The sequence below is a fragment of the Prionailurus bengalensis genome, chromosome D4, assembly GCF_016509475.1.
Source record: "Prionailurus bengalensis isolate Pbe53 chromosome D4, Fcat_Pben_1.1_paternal_pri, whole genome shotgun sequence".
Taxonomy (NCBI): domain Eukaryota; kingdom Metazoa; phylum Chordata; class Mammalia; order Carnivora; family Felidae; genus Prionailurus; species Prionailurus bengalensis.
Genome location: NC_057359.1, coordinates 61,029,423 through 61,045,743, shown reverse-complemented (window position 1 = coordinate 61,045,743; position 16,321 = coordinate 61,029,423). Strand labels below are relative to the sequence as shown.

Genomic DNA, 16,321 nt, shown 5'->3' with positions numbered 1-16,321 from the left:
GTTTTAGATAGTATAGATTAAAGTTTTCCTGTGGAAGAAGAGGAAATTTGTGACTCTTTTCCCTCCTCCTCTTTCTGAGTTTTATGTTGCATTAGTGTCTTCACATTGTGGGTTGTTTCATGTGAAATGGGTCCAACGCACACGATTTTTTTAGTCACAAGCCTCTGTTCCTGAGATTTGTGTTTTTTGAGTCGTATTTGGTTGGCTGCATTTATCATCTAGTAGTCTTTTTCTTCTCCCCCCACCCCCCCCCAAGAAAGTTTCAAAGGTGTTTTGTTACCAAGATTATGTCTGCTGGTTTAGTAGTTTTTACTGACAGTAAACTCTGTGTGAAATAGGCGCCACATACAAGGAATGCATTTTAAGCTTGCATTAATAGAAGTCCATGCTCAGAATGAGGGAGGTGATCATTTCATTCAGTTTGGTATTGCGTCTAGGCATGCTCTGAACAAATCAGTAAAGAAAAGACAACCCAATAGAAAAATAGGCAGTCACTGGTCCAAAAGAAGAAACAGAAACACCTATAAACATATGAAAAGATGGCTTATCCTCTTTAAAAATCAGGATCATACAAATTGAGCTGACATCAGATACTCACAGGGTAGGCAAAAATTACAGTTGGTAGGGGTGTGGAGTAGTGAGACCAACAGTGGGAGTGTAAATGGATAAAACCACTTTGAAAAGATGTGGGAGATGCTGTGATTTCACGACTCCATTTCCAGGTTCAGACCCTGCAGGAGCCCTGCGTGTGTGCCGCATAGAGAAATGTGCAGCCGTCTTACTTACAACAGCAGCCACACAGAATCCTGGAGACAACCCATGTGTCCGTCAACAGGGCAACGGACAAATAAGCCATGGCATAGCCCTACCGTGGAATGCTACACAGCCCTGAAAATGAATGAGCTGCAGCTCTGTTCAACAACACACATCTCACAAACGTTAACATGAAGCCATAAAGAGGTTTTCAGTTCAAGGTTCAGGCAAAATGTACAGCACGATTCTACATATGTGTATGAGTGTGTGTGTGCATATATATATATATTCAAAAACAAGTAAACTTACGTGATATAACGTTTAGAAAATGTAGACATGTAATTTAATTATAAAGAGGGGCGCCTGGGTGCCTCAGTCGGTTAACTGTCTGACTTGTGATTGATTTCAGCTCAGGTCGTGATCCCAGGGTTGTGGGATCAAGCCCTGGATTGGGCTCCGTGCTGAGCGTGGAGCCTGCTTGGGATTCTCTCTCCCTCAGTCCCCCTCCCCCACTTGCACACTGTCTCTCTCTCAAATAAATAAATAAATAAATAAATAAATAAATAACAATTAAGAAAAGCAAAGAAGGATAAATCCAGAGTAGGGGTGCTCCCTGGGTGAAGGCCGGGGGGGGGGGATACGTGGGGTGGCCACACACAGGCTTCCACATAAGCTGGGTGTTGGGTATATGGCATGTTCATTTTGCTGTTTTTCATACTTTACTTAAGTTATATGTATAAGGTACATTCTTTTCTGCAAGTGAAATATCTCGCAGTCACATGTTCTTATTTAAAATAAAAACAGTGCTCGCCTTCTATGTGACCTTGGGCAAGTTATTTAGCTACTCTGAACCTCAGTTTCCTTCTCTGTAAGGGTGGACATAATAATTGTTTCTGCCTTATAATAATATTGTAACAAACAGGATAATTTACACCACGTTCTTAGTACCAGGCCTAATACATAGTGAGTGCCTGGTGGGTGTCAGCTATGTGACTTTTCTGTACAGGGCAGATGGAGGTGTTTGGGGGGGGGGGGTGCATCCTAGAAATCTCTGTCCTCTGAAGCCTTTCCAGAGGATGACCACAGATGGAAAGGGTGTGGAATCATATCATAAGAGGATGATTAGAAGAGTGAAGGGTCATTTGGCTTGAAAGCATGTCATGGAGTCAAGTCAGGCTGGCTGAGTTTAGGTATCTGAAGGGCTCTCATGGGAATGGAAGACTGTACGTATTCTAACAAGTTCCAGAGCAGGGGTGCGCAAACTATGGCCCGTGGCCCAAATCTGCCTGCTGCCTGTTTTGGTAAATACAGTTTTATTGGATTGCAGCCACACTCATTTGTTTATGTATTGTCTGTGGCTGCTTTTGTGCTACAGAGGGTTGACGAGTCGCAAATATGGTCCACAAAGCCTAAGATGTTGACTGGCTGGCCCTTTACAGGAAAGGTTCGCTGACCTTTGTTCTAGAATGAGAACTTGGAAAGGAAATGCAAAAGGAGGGTGATTTCAAGAACGACATAAGAACTTCCTAAGAAGCAGAGCTGGCCAATGACAAAGTAACTCCCTGGTGAGGTAGTGAGACCCCTGCCACTGGAGGGGTTTAAACAGATGTTGACCACTCCTGGAGTGGGAGACACAGAGCGGGACTTTGTAGCTGGGGCAGGTTGGACACATCAGTTTTTAAATTCTTCTTCAATTCTGAGATTCTGTACGGAGTAAATTCTCAGTTTCAAATTGGTTGTTATTAACTGTGACATTTTCCTGGCATTTTTACATTTTAGTGCTTGGCAACATTTGCTTTGAAATTTTTAAGTCAAAAAAGTATTTTAATTCTTTAAAAATGAGATTTAAATGAAAATGGAATGTAGTCCAGAGTTCTACTTTTTCATTAAAAAAATGGATTTTCATGGCTTTTGGGTCCATTCCCATTTATAGGTGCTGAATTTTAAGAGCCTGTATGTGCCAATTATGATTTCTCTGTGACAAGTGTGTCCTTCCCAGGAAGGAGGAGCCATTGGAAATGAAACCAGGGAAAGGAGTTTGGGGGCAGTGACCATGAGCTGCTGTAGAGTTGGAGTCCGCGGAGGGCCAAGAGGAAACATACTGGAGAGGAAAGGGGAGTGGGGGGTGGGGGGAAGCAACAGTTACAGAGGGCCTACTGTGTACCAGAGCCCATGTCCAAGTGGCAAAACGGCAGACCAGAGACTGGCCCATCCACAAGCTTTGAACCGTTGCGAGAGAATGTGAGCCGTGAAGGAATTGTCTCCCCTGTGTGCGGGTCAAGGTTGGCCATACCAACCGTCAGAATGCCCTCTAGAGGCGGGTGGGTGGGAAGGTTCTAATTGGGGAGGTGGGGAAGTTGGAGAACATGATAAAGCCCATAGCTTTCTTTCAGAGCACGAGAACCCCCTTATAGGGGCTCTGAGAGCAATTCATCAAAAGCCAAATCGCTCAAAGACAACTTGCCATAAACAATTTCTCAGAATGATAGTTTTGCCCAGTGACTGGCTCACTAAAAGCCGTCTGACAGACACCTTAAATGGGGGGCATAGAAAAGCTTTGGCATTTCCCTGGCTCATGCAGGGGCGGGTCCGAAGTCTGCAAGAAGAGGACGATAATAAACAGGCATTAGGGGAGCGTCTCCTAGGGCAGCCTTGAGGAAGGACTGAAATGTGAAATGTAGGTGAAATTGACTTTCACCTGAGCTGGAAGGACAAATCCTTGTGAAATGGCCATGTGAAGTGTCTGCAAGGAGTCCTTCAGGAAACTCAAACTTAGAGAAATTCCCCCAGTGATTTGGTGAATTGATTCTCAGGCAAACTGGCGTGCAATGGATTAACTTCCAGGGAGTGTGTGCGAGTGACTGGCTCAGCCAGTATCGCCTCACAGTCCTCTCAGGACATTCACCTGCCCTTCTCCAGGCCGAAACCAAAAATCACACGTGGGCGAGGACCTCCGGGGTCGTCCGCTTCGTGGTTTTCAGGCATTTTATGCTACTAGCAATGGAATCCCCTTTTTCAGATTAAGTATTACGTGGGACCTTGATGCTGAATATAGAACAGATAGAAGAAGAGCTGCTGGGAGCCCAGGCACCCCCTCGCTGGCTCCAAAACTTCTCTGCCGGGTCCTAGGCAGGCGCCTGAGGGCCTCCAGGTCGACAACCTCCAATCTGGTTCATCCACAGAGACTCAGCTTTGGTCAGCTGGAAAGTCCCTCTAGTTAGGACACTATTCGTATCAGGCAAGAAGTTACGGTATCAGAATGAGGATGACAGAGGGGCATCTGAGTGGCTCAGTCTGTTAAGTGTCCAACTTCAGCTCAGGTCATAATCTCATGGTTCGTGGGTTCAAGCCCAGCGTGGGGCTGTGCTGACAGCTCAGAGCCTGGAGCCTGCTTCAGATTCTGTGTCTCCCTCTCCCTCTCTCTGCCCCTCCCCTGCTCGTACTCTGTCTCTCTCTCTCTCTGTCTCAAAAATAAAATAAAAAAAAGAAAAGAAATGAGGATGAGGGAGAGTAACATCTAAAATGGGACAGGTATGCCATGTGATTTTTATTTGGTAGTCACTTTAAAAGTGCTCTCTTTAGGGGAGCTGGGGAAGTGTGCTTCCTGCCCCGTAGGTGGTTTATTCTGCCTCAGGTCCAGAGCACTAATCAGGAGGAGACCTGGGTTTGGAGCGTTATTCTGAGGGAAATGGTCCTTTCTAGAATACTGCTAGCTTTAACATCACCGTTGCCTGTTGAGCTGAGTTCTCCAGATTGTTGAGGAAGCTCTGAACCAGGAATCCTGAAATCCTTCCCCTAATCCTGACAGGGCAGTGACAAACCCCTTCCCTCCTCTAGTCCTTGGGGTCTGCATCTGAAAATGAAGGTACAGGGCTAGCTAGATTAGCGATGCCCATGTGTTTGGATTTCACACACCAGTAAAAGCTGAAGAAGCAGAGTGGGGAGGGGGACGTGGAAGAGAAACTTCCATTAAAAAAAAAAACTTTGGGGCACCTGGGTGGCTCAGTCAGTTAAGCATCTGACTTTGGCTTAGGTCATGATCTCACGGTTCGTGAGTTCAAGCCCCGTGTCAGGCTCTTTGCTGACAGCTAAGAGCCTGGAGCCTGCTTCGGATTCTGTGTCACCCCCCCCTTCTCTGCCCCTTCCCTGCTCGCACTCTGTCTCTCTCTCAAAAACAAATAAACAATAAAAAAAATAATAAACACTTTATTTTGTCACATTAGGATATTAAAAACAAAACCATTCGGGACACCTGGGTGGCTCATTTGGTTAAACACCCGACTTCAGCTCAGGTCATGATCTCGTCCTATGTGAGTCTGAACCCCTCATCGGACTCTGTGCTGTCAGCACAGAGCCTGCTTCAGATCCTCTGTCTCTCTCTCTCTCTCTCTCTCTCTCTCTCTCTCTCTGACCCTCCTCCACTCATGTCCTCTCCCTCTCTCTCTCAAAAATAAGTAGACATTAAAGAAAACAGAAATTCATTTTTAAAAAACCATTCTACTATCTATAATTTTATAACAGAAAAACATTTCAACACCATACAGACTCTGAAGCATCTTATCTACAAATTAAGGATAGCTTTTGAAATGAAATACATTTAGCTTTAAAGAAAACCTCACTATATTATTCTTGCTTTTCTCATTCTACTTCACCGTGTTAGTTTTCCATTGCCGCTATAACAGATGACCACAGATTTAGTGGTTTACTCCACAGCCATGCATTGGCTCACACAGTCCACGGGCCAGAAGTCCAGGTACTGCATGATTCGGTTGGGTCCTCTGCTCAACGCTTCACAAGGTCAAAATCAAGGTGTCTCCTGGGCAGGGTTCTTAACTGGAGGCTCCACTGGGGAAGATCCAGTTCCTTTGGATTGCAGGACTGAGGCCCCCATTTTCTTAACATGTGGCCCCGTGCACCTTCAAGCCAACAGGCGCACTGAATTTATCCCATGCTTGGAGTCTCTGATTTCACTCCTGCTACCAGCAAATGAGACCTCTGCTTTTTGGGACTCGTGTGATTACATTGACCACCTGGATAATTCTTCAAAGTCAGCTGATAAGAAACCTTAGTTTTATCTGCAAAGTCCTTTTTCATGTAACATAACATATTCGTGAGCGTAAGATCAAGGGGCACGGATCGCGGGGGCCAAAATTCCACCTTTCACACCCAGCCTGGTGAGAATGGAGTAGGATAAACATTTGTAAACATTAGAAGATTCTTCCAGTTAAGATACTGGTTGTCAGATATTCTCCTGCTCTTGAGTCGACATACAGGGTGTGTATTTGTGAGAAGTCAGGACATCATCATTATTACAGAGTCTTGCACAGACAAGGTACCAGGGAAATGTTTGCAGAGCGAACAAGTATTAATAAGTTCATTGTTGCTCATATTGTTTTAATGCAACTTTGATTATAAATCTCGTGGCACTGTATTATCATTGTCACTAGCTACAGATTAGGAAACAAGCTAAAATCATTACAAGAATGTATTAAAATGGGAGATGATTCAGTAAATCATGGTAGAAACAATTAAAACATGAACTGCTCTGTTATATCGGCTGTGTTCCGTGCAGGGTGGGATGTGTTGCTTTCAATCAAGGAACAAGGACAATTAATACAGGGCCCCAAGAAGCAATAAGAACTTAATCTTTCTTCTTTCCCTCTCTCCTTCCTTCCCATCTTTCATTTTCTCCTTCTCTCTTTCTTTCTTAGCAAAAAAAAAAAAAATTTTAATGCGGTCCATTTTTAAATTAAATTTAAATTAAAAAATGGAATTATTTCCCAGATCTCTGCAAGCTGCAATTCTCAGCCTTGCCCAGAGCCTTTTGCCTTCCCCCCACCACCCGTCCCCACACCCTGCCCTCCCCCGGGTGCTTAGGGCCTGCTGGGCCCTACCCCTCCCCTGCACAGCCACTGTGCCCCATGTGACATGGCCTCCCCCTGCTGTCTCACCGCCTCTGCTGGACAGTGGGCTCTCTGAGGCCAGCCACCGCTCACACTCGGGTTTCCAGCCCTGTCAGCACCCGCTGTGGGTCAGAGTCTCTCAAATGAAAAGGGAGCAGTAAGTACTGAGCCACTCTGGTCCCACATCATGATCACTTAAGGGGAAGGGAGAGGGAGCAGAAAGGAAGAGGAGGGCCCAGAATGGAGAGGAAGACAAAAGTAAGAGCAGAGATGTGGGCATAGAAGGAGAGGAGAGAGAGCAGATACAGGGAGGATGTCAGAGGGCTCCTTCAGGCATGCAACAGATTCTTGCTGTCCCTTACTGAGCTCTGGGGAGATAGCTGTGAAAACAGTAACAAAAATCCTTGCTTTCGGAGGCTTACCTTCTAGTTGGGAGGTCAGTCAATATACAGGCATCAAAAAACAGGATGATTTCAGATAATGTTAGGAACTGCCTTAGGGCAATAAATAAGGTGGCATGTTAGGGAGTGACTGGACGTGGGGGACATTTTGGATGGGGGACAGCGATGAGGAGGTAACAGCTATACCAAGTCCTAGATGATGAGAAGGAGTGAACCATGCCGAGAAACAAGTGAATATTGTTCCCGGCAGAGAAAACAGCAAGTGCAAAGGCCCAGAGGCAGGAAGGAAATTGCTCTCCGTTTCAAGGAACAGAAAGGAGGCTGATGAGCTGTACTTGATGAGCAAGGGAGAGAGATGGAGGAAAATCAGGTCAGAGTGGGAGGCAAGGCTGAACCTAGTGGCTTCTTGTGTCCATTATGATAGGAGGGGTTCACACCCTGGCCCCAAACTTGTAAATAAGACAAAGTAGCTGTTATATAACCAGTTAGCCTAACACTTAGAGCGTTTTCTAGCAGCCCTAAGAGCCATCTGACTGGTGGAACTTAAGACCCAGACGCTTACAATTCTCTGAAACCGACAAGATGTGCTAGTCTTCGGTGATTTTCTTTTCTGTCCACAACGGTTATCATTTTATTGTCCTGTAGGACATTAACTGGTTTTCTATCTAATTTGGCAATCTTACCTTATTTCTTATTTTTCCATTCGCCATAAAAATCCCTGTCTCTCAAATTTTCTCTTGAGTCCACTTTGCCACGCTGCAGATCCCCTTATTAATGAGTTAAATAAAAGGTTGACATATACCCACCATCAATTTTCATAAGAATGATGTTTTTAACCTTTTGAGAATTACATTCTGCTAAGAGGTTGGGTTTTAAGTGCACGGAAAGCAGGACAGTCAGAAGGACTGGTTTATGTTTTACAAAGAAGCCTCAGACGGCTGGGTGGTGAGCAGGCTTAGCCGGGCCCCAGGGGAAGCAAGGAGCCCGGCTAGGTGCCAGTGCCTCTGTGCAGGGAAGAGACAAATGACAGAGGTAGAGGTGGAAGTGAGTCCTCACCTACTCCCGACATTTGAGGACATTTGTCCTTGTTCGTTTCCACGCTGGATCCCTGGGATCTGTTTTAGTGGCCAGTTTTCGTCTCTGGTGTGTGAGCTCCTTGGCAGGAGCTGTGTCCAGCTTTTGTGTGACCTAAGCATCCAGCCCTGGACTGGACATAGCAGTGCTCGGCAAGGGTTTGCCGAGCGAATTCTCCTCTTCAGATCCTCCTCCTCCTCCTCTTCCCTTTCTTTCTCCCCTTCTTCCTCCTCCCCTTCTTCCTTCTTTTTTTATTGTGATAAAATATGCATAGCATAAAATTTACCATTTTAACCATTTTTAAGAGTACAGTTCAGTGGCATTAAGTACTTTCAATTGTCGTGAAACCGTCACCACCGTCCGTCTCCAGAATGTTTCCATCATCCCAAACTGAGACTCTGTCCCCCTTAAACATGAGTGCCCCACCCCCCCTTCTCTTCTCCCCCAGCCCCTGGCAGCCACCATTCTGCTTTCTGTCTCCACGAATTTGACTCCTCTAGAGACCTCATCTAAGTGCAGTCCCACGATATCTGTCTTTTTGCATCTGGAGTTTTTTCATTTAGCATGATGTCATCAAGGTTCATCCGTGCTGTGGCATGTGTCAGAATTTCCTTTCTTCTTAAGGCTGAAAAACATTCCGTTGTGTGTGTATAGATCGCATTTTGTTTATCCCTTCATCTCTTGATGGATAGGTAGGTTGTTTTCACCTTTTCTTGGCTATTGTGAATAATACTGCTGTGAACATGGATGGGCAAATATCTCTTCGAGTCCTGGCTGTCAGTTCATTTGGCTGTCTCCCCAGAAGTGGAATGCTGGATCATATAGTAATCCTGCTTCACTTTTGGGGGAACTGCAGTACTGTTTTCTCTCGCAGATACACCATTGTGCGTTCCCACAAGCAATGAGCCATGGTTGCAACTTCTCCACATCCTCACCGACACTTACTGTTTTGTGCTTTTTTGATAATGGGTGTGGATTTGTCTTCTTTTAAAATATAAATGACCCGGGAAGAGGGAGACTCCAGAGTGAGGCAACTGGGGGCTCTTTCCTCCATGCGTTCTGCATGGAGATAATGGAGGAGCCAGAGGTCCTGGAGTTGGATCGGGGGGGGGGGGGGGAGGGGGTGCTTGGGGGGAGGAGAGCCTGGATGTGGGGGGGCCATCATCACACCCACCGAGCTTACAGTGTGGGTTCGGGGCTGAAGGAGAGGCTGCCCGATGGGGGAGCTGAAACCTAGAAGGTTTCCCGTGAGGAAATTTGTTTGTGTGAATCTGCTGTCGGGCCCCTGTCCCTGGGGAAAGCTGTTTCTAATTCAGGCTTCTCTTTCTGTCTGTTGCTCCCCAGTGTGATAATGCGAAAGGGTTGAAAGCCTTCTACGATGCAATAAAATACGGGCCGAATCACTTGATGGTGTTTGGAGGAGTCTGTCCGTCCGTTACATCCATCATTGCAGAATCTCTCCAAGGCTGGAATCTGGTGCAGGTAAGGTTTGGGTCACTTTTGGTTAGGGGACTGTCTTCGGCATCAGTCTTTTGCAGGAATGGTTCCTTGTGCAACATGGTTTCTAAGTTGCCCAGTTCATGCCTCCCCAACTCTTTCCTGGATGGTCGCACAGCTTCCTGCTACCCCCACTCCTGGCCCAACCCTCTGGCCTTTCTGGCACGGCCAACGCAGTGGGTCTCTGTGGGGTGGCCCCAACTCCACTGCGTGTTTGGAATCTTTTAGTGACTCCCTAGCTGACTGTCAGTGCCATCAACATCCAGCCAATTGCCCGCCTAGCGTCATCTCTTGTCCCTGCCGCTCACCCCATGCCTCAGCCCCTCCTGACAACCCACCTTTCCCCAGAGACATCTTGCACCTTCAGACTTCTGAGCCCTGCTCTCACTGTTCCCTGATCAGATGGACTTTTATCTCCTTGCTGCCAAGCCTCCCTCCCCCACTGAAATTCTCTTGTCCACCAAGATTGCCCTTTCCCTCACACAAGCCTTTCCTGGGGCTCCTGACCAGTATTCACTCTTTACACTGGCAAATGTTATACACCATCCAGCCAGGGAGTGTAAGGTCTGATATAGACAAACTCACCAGTGCCAGCTGTTCTTTGGACTAGGAAAGAGAAGAACATGGAAAGATGTGACCAATGAGAATGAGTGGTGGCCCACGCATGTGGTTTACTTCTTTGTTTCATCCATCCATCCATTCACCCATCCATCCATCATCCATCCATCCATCCGTCCATCCATCATCCTTCCTTCCATCCACCCTTCCATCCATCCATCATCCATCCATCCATCCTTCTTTCCATCCATCCATTATCCATCCATCCATCATCCTTCCTTCCTTCCTTCCTTCCTTCCTTCCTTCCTTCCTTCCTTTCTTCCACCCATTCACCCTTCCTTCCTTCCTTCCTTCCTTCCTTCCTTCCTTCCTTCCACCCTTCCTTCCATCCACCCTTCCTTCCATCCACCCTTCCTTCCATCCATCCATCCATCCATCCGTCCATCCATTCTTCCATCATCCACCCTACCATCCATCCAACAAATATAACAGGCAACTTACTATGTGCCTGGAATTTTGGTAGACACTGGGGGATATAGTGCTAACAGGACAGGTAGGGCACCTTCCCTTTCAGAGCTTACATTCTAGGAGGGAGGCAGGTAGGCAGTAAGCAGGTAAACAAGTAATAATACTAAGAGCTAACACTTGTGTAAGGCTTACAGGCTTACAACATACCAGACACTCTTCTGAGCACTTGTTTGCGTTAATTCAATCCTTAAAAGTTCTCTGTGCCGTCGTCACTATTATCCTCATTTTATAAAGAAGAAAACCTGGGCACACAGAGGTCTAGTAACTTGCTCAGGGACTGTCAGCTCATAGGTAACAGAGTCAGGATTTACACTCAGGCAGTCTGGCCCTTAAGCAAAGACTGCAGTAGGAAACAGCCAGGATAGAAATAACCAGGGTGATGGGACTAGTGGTGACGGCCCCAAGGCAGTTAGGGAGGGCCTCTTGACGGAGGTGACCTTTGGGCTGAGACCTGAAGGGTGAGAAGGAGCTGGTTGGGTGGATGGAATAGGAAATGCAGGTGGTCTGTGCTGAGAAAGAACTTGTCATGTTCAGGGAACAGAGAAGGGGCAGTGGGGCAGGAGCATGGTGAGTGGGGAGCCAGGATGGGAATGAGGAAGCCAGTGGAGCCTGACCACAGCAGGATCTGGTTTCACCGCACTCCTGCTGACTGATTTGCTCAGAGAGTCTGGCCCTGCTTGCATGGGATGCTGGGGGTAGAACCCTGACCTCACGGCCCAAAGGGAGGCAGGAGCTGTCTGAGGCTGAGGTATGATGAGGAAGGAGCGAGGTCCCAGGGAAGGCTACCCACTCAGCCCAGGGGCAAGAAAGGCTTCCCAGAAGAGGGATGTGGAGCTGGCTGTGAAGGAAGAGAGGACGCTGGACAGCTGGAGCCGTGAAGGAGAGCATTGCCGGCAGAGGAAACGGGGCGCTCAGAAGCAAGAGGTGGGGAGTGTGTGGGCCTGGGGAGCACTGAGTCATTCGCTGTGGCCTGAGCAGGCCACGCTGAATGTGGGTGGATGCAGCAGGAGATGAGGTCAGAGAAGCAGCTTGGCATGCTATGGTGCAAACCCAACCACGTGCCTGGGACCCAGCACCACTCACCTGGCTTCAGGCCCTGTGGTGCCTGCAAACAGTGAGGCCTTGGGCAGGTCACCTTCTCTTGCTTCAGCTTCCTTTCCTGCAGACTGAGGAGCACGCTGTACTCCCTACTCGGCAGGGCCAGGCACTGCCTCTCTGAGCCTTAGCTTCTCGTATAGAAAAGCAGGGGAGGGAGAAGGCCGGTCTCATAGGACTGCTGTGTGGGGTAAATGATCACATTGTGATCAGAACTGTGGCTGGCACATCCTTAGCACTAAGTGTTTTTTGTTTTATCCTTACCCCTGCCCTGCCTCCTGCTGCTCCCCGAGTTGACTACCCCAGCTTCTCAGCATCCTGGGTCTTTCTTGCAACACTGTTCCCACCTCCTGAAACGGCCCATTCTTAGACATCCGGCTTGAATGCTGCCTCTTCCAAGAAGCCTTTCCTTACTGCACTCTCTAAAGTCTCCCCTCTACAAATTCTTTTTCTCACTTCCCTGTGTTTACTTCTAGCTGAGCACATACATGGCCCACCCCTCCTGCGCCTCTGCCTGTCCCTCTCTGAGGGCTTGGCAGAAGTGGGGGCATGTTTAGCTGGGCTTTGAGCTCCTTAAGGAGAGAACCTGGGCCTGAGTTACTCCTGTTTTTCCTGGTGCTTAACACTTCACAGACCTTGTTATATGTCTGTTGAATGAACAGAAGCATGGAGGGAGGAAGGCAGAGATGGAGGGATGGAAGAACCTGCAGACGGACACTTTGTTCAAATATGGCAGGCCAAGCTCTCTGGAGAAACCCCATTCAGAGAGGAATCCAGGGAGCTTCTGGGCCTTTTCACCACCTCACTTGGATCCATTTGCCCTCAGAATTCTCTGAGGAGCTGTCGAAGCAAGCAGGACATTGGGAACTTCTAGCTTGCCAGCCAGAGCTCCCTGGCCCCCGCATGAGCAAGACAGGCCTCCAGCTTAGAGAAGTTGACAGGACAGGAGACTGGGTTATGAAATGGAGATTGTACTAGTTATTGCTGCATAACGAATCGCCTCCAAATTCAGTGGCTTAAAACAACAATAATTATTATTTCATTATTTCTGTGGGGTCAGTAATTCAGACCCAGAGAATGGCTTGTGTCTGCGTCATGATGTTTGGGGTCTGCCTGGAAGATTTGGAGACTGGGGTCTAGCATCATCTGAAGGCTTGACTGGGGCTGGAGGATCAGCTCCCAAACTGGCTCCCTCACATGGCTGGCAAGTTGGTGTCTCTCCATGCAGGTCTCTCCATAGAGATCTAGAGTCCCCCCGTGGCATGACAGCTGGCTTCCCCCAAAGCGACTCATCTAGAGACCAAGGCAGAGGTTGGCAAAGTCTTTCAGGACCTCGCTTCGGAAGGTGCACACTGTCATTTATGCCTATTCCACTGCTTGGACAAATTAGCTCTTATTTAGTGAGGGAGAGGATTAGGCAAGCTGTAGCGGGAGGCAAAGGTCACCGGGGTCCATCTTGGAAGCTGACTGCTGCAGGAAGGAGTAATTCTCTGAAGGAGGCGGGAGCTCAAGTTGCCCAGAAAAGGAGGCTTAATGCTGAGCCCCTTCTGTGTTTTGAAGAGCTCCTGATCATCCTTCAAAACCCTGGATAAGTACCTCTTCCTCTATGATGCCCTCCTTGGTTCCTTGCCTTCTGTGCCTCCCATCCCTAGCCCCAAAAGTAAATGAATTGCTCCTTCCTAAATAAAGGCTTCTCTATGAAGGCTGTCTCCCCCAGGCTGTTGTAAAGTGGTTCTCATGCAGAGGGGACAAAGTATCTTACTCATTTTATGTATAAAGCACAGATATATATATAGACATAAATAGGTGTATAGTATATTGTGGTATTAACATTTCATGAGTGGTGCAGGGTTAGGAAAACATGTACGAGGCTTCCTCGCAGAGTCGTAGTGACAAGAATGTTGGGAAACAAGGTTCATCGTCACTTCTATTGCACACGGTATTTTGTCATTAAATGAATTACATCTTGTGGGAAACGGTTTATTCTATATCCAGGTGTTCCCTACTAGAATAGGAGCTTCTTGTGGGGGGGCAGGGGCCCTCATTTCCTTCATCTGCCGGTTCCCAGGGCCTGCTGCAGGGCCGGGCACCAGCTGGGTCGTCGCTGAGTGCTGACCTGAACTAAATGCGGGGCACAGACTGCAGAGTCTGAAGCCTCCCACGGCAGCAGTTTTCTTGCCCTGTGGGCTTGACTGTGGGGGAGGTGGAGGATGTGGGAGGGAATGCAGGTCCTCAGTCTCCTCCTAAACAGGATCACTGTGCATCGTTGCAGACACGAACGGTCCACCATTGCCCTGGGTTTCTGCCATCAGATACTGCACCAGGTCAGGGGCTCCAGCTGCACCCTGATGGGGGCTACCCTGGGGGCTGGGGACTGGACGGTGCCTGGCAGTTTGGAGAGCTCTGGGGACCTCGGAGGCAGAACCACAGGATGAGCCCAGGAGAGGAGACTTCTCTCAGCCTGTGGAGCCAGCCAAGGGGACTGAAGCAACAAAGACGAGGCTCTTGATAAAGAGTAGCATTGGGGTTTCCACCTCCCCTCTGCCCCATTTTCAGGGAACCCACACTCTGGGAGCCTCCCAACCCCCTCGTCACCTCTGAGAGGCTGAGCTTGCTTGCAGAGAGGTGGAGGGGCTGGAGGAGTGGGCCTACATTCACTCAAGGGGTTCAGCGAATCCCTTAACTTATTCAAAACTGGGCTCCGAAACAGACTTTCACAAATGGGAAAATGCATGTAATTTGTGTAATTGAAAAGGAGCACTGACTGCCCTTTGGGGGAACAATGCTCGCTGGACAGAGACAGCCTGGAATGTGTAATCAGTTGTTTCTGTTTCCTGGTGCTACAAAAATAGGGATTCGCACGACAGAGGGGTGAAAATTCAGCCTGGTGCCAAAATCGGTTAAATTTAACTTCTGCTTTTTTGCCGGGCTTCTTGATTCATGGTTGCTGCGTCGAGAGACTAATATTGTTTAAGTCATGATGTGAGTCACTCAGCCACCGGGAGCGTCAGCTCCTCCAGCTAGATGCGAGGATCTTAGAGTCCAGGCTGTGACATGCAGGCTTTGTCCCTCTCTGGCCTGGTCAGACCCCGCCCTTGGGGAGCTCGGAGCTGGGGCCTCACACCGCCAGGGACCTACGAGGGCATAGCCTGGGAGACATCTGGGAAGGGTCGGGGACTGGCCGTTGAAGACGGCATGTTCGGACCGGAGGACACGCAGGAGTCTTCGCCTCCAGAGCCACATGGCTCTTTGAGAGATGTTGCTGGCTGGCTGTGACGTAGGTGGGGAGACGCAGGAGAGATGGCTGAAGTTAGCGGGGAGCAGAGCCTCCGCTCTCTGCAAGCAAGTCCTTGGCGCTGGAGGCGTCCAGCACAGGGCAGGCTGCCTGGCTGTGAAGTAGGGGGTTCCCTGTTGCCCGAGGTTCCCCGGATGTACCAGTGTCATCCAGTCCTGCTTCTGGGGAGATCTAATATATAGAGGAAGCATAGACCAGGTTGAAGACTCTCAAACTCTATTACAAGAGTCACTTATGGGGGTTGGGGATGTGCTTGTGTTAATACAAATTCCCCAGGCTGCACTCAGCAGGTGCAGGTTAAGGGATTCATCAAATGCCTCAAGGGCTAGAGACCCACTCCTCACCCTCGCTGCCATTTCAGTACCCACAGCTCAGGTGACTTAGATGCAGTAATTTCCTGGGGTCCTGCTAGGCCAGGTCATTTCTCAGGCTCATCTCCCAGATGCTGGGGCTCTAGGACTGGGACGCCAAGGACTCTGTGGAGTGCTCCCAGTGTGCAGAGCTCAGTTTATGCTGCCCCTGTTGGGGAGAAGGTGCAGAGGAGACAGCAGGGCCCCCAGGACAGAGTCCACAGTCCCTCTGCGGCCAGAGGGTTCTCCATTACCCCCCCCCCCCCGCTCCCTGCCCACCTCCTGCTCCTTCATGCCCCCCCCCCCCCCAAACAGGGGCCTCTCCACCTGGCAGGACTGTGCTCATTCTTTCTGGTGCAGTTTGCTGCCCTTTCCCTGTGAAGTCCCCCATTCCTTGTCCTGTGCCGTCTTACCCACACACCCCAGCCATGGTGTCTCCTGCCCTGTGCCTGCGTCCGGCCTGGCCTGGAGCTGCCTGAGGTCAGGGTCTAGTCTCATTCAGCCTTGCACCCTGGGCTTGGTGCTGACCTGGCTCATGTGCTGAGCGGGACCGGGGGAGTATTTGCCAACAGAAGGCTGGATGGCTGCCTTCTAGGCCTCAATCTTGTCCCTAAGGAAGGGGGCAGATCATCAGAGCCTGCCAGACCCGAAGGGACCCAGAGTGCTTCTCAACCTGCAACCCCTTGGTAAAGAAAAGCAAAGGGAGGCCAAAAAATGGCCTCCAGCTTGGCCTCAGCCCACATCTCCTGTCCTGGACCCAGGTTTTTTGTTTTTTTTTAACTCGTATATTCCTTTGACATGGTTTTCACAGCCCCTCAGAATCCTGTCCTCAGCCTTCTGAAGGGGGCTTGCTTTTGACCCTGCCTT

At 48.9% G+C, this 16,321-nt stretch overlaps 1 protein-coding gene across 1 annotated transcript in view; it reads left to right on the top strand.

Moving 5' to 3' along the window:
- The window catches only part of GABBR2 (gamma-aminobutyric acid type B receptor subunit 2), a 350,606-nt gene that overhangs the window by 100,598 nt on the left and 233,687 nt on the right, over positions 1-16,321 (top strand). Inside the window, exon 2 of the mRNA XM_043566839.1 lies at positions 9,476-9,613. Within this exon, the coding sequence (XP_043422774.1) occupies positions 9,476-9,613 (138 nt within the window). The remainder of the gene's footprint in view (positions 1-9,475; positions 9,614-16,321) is intronic.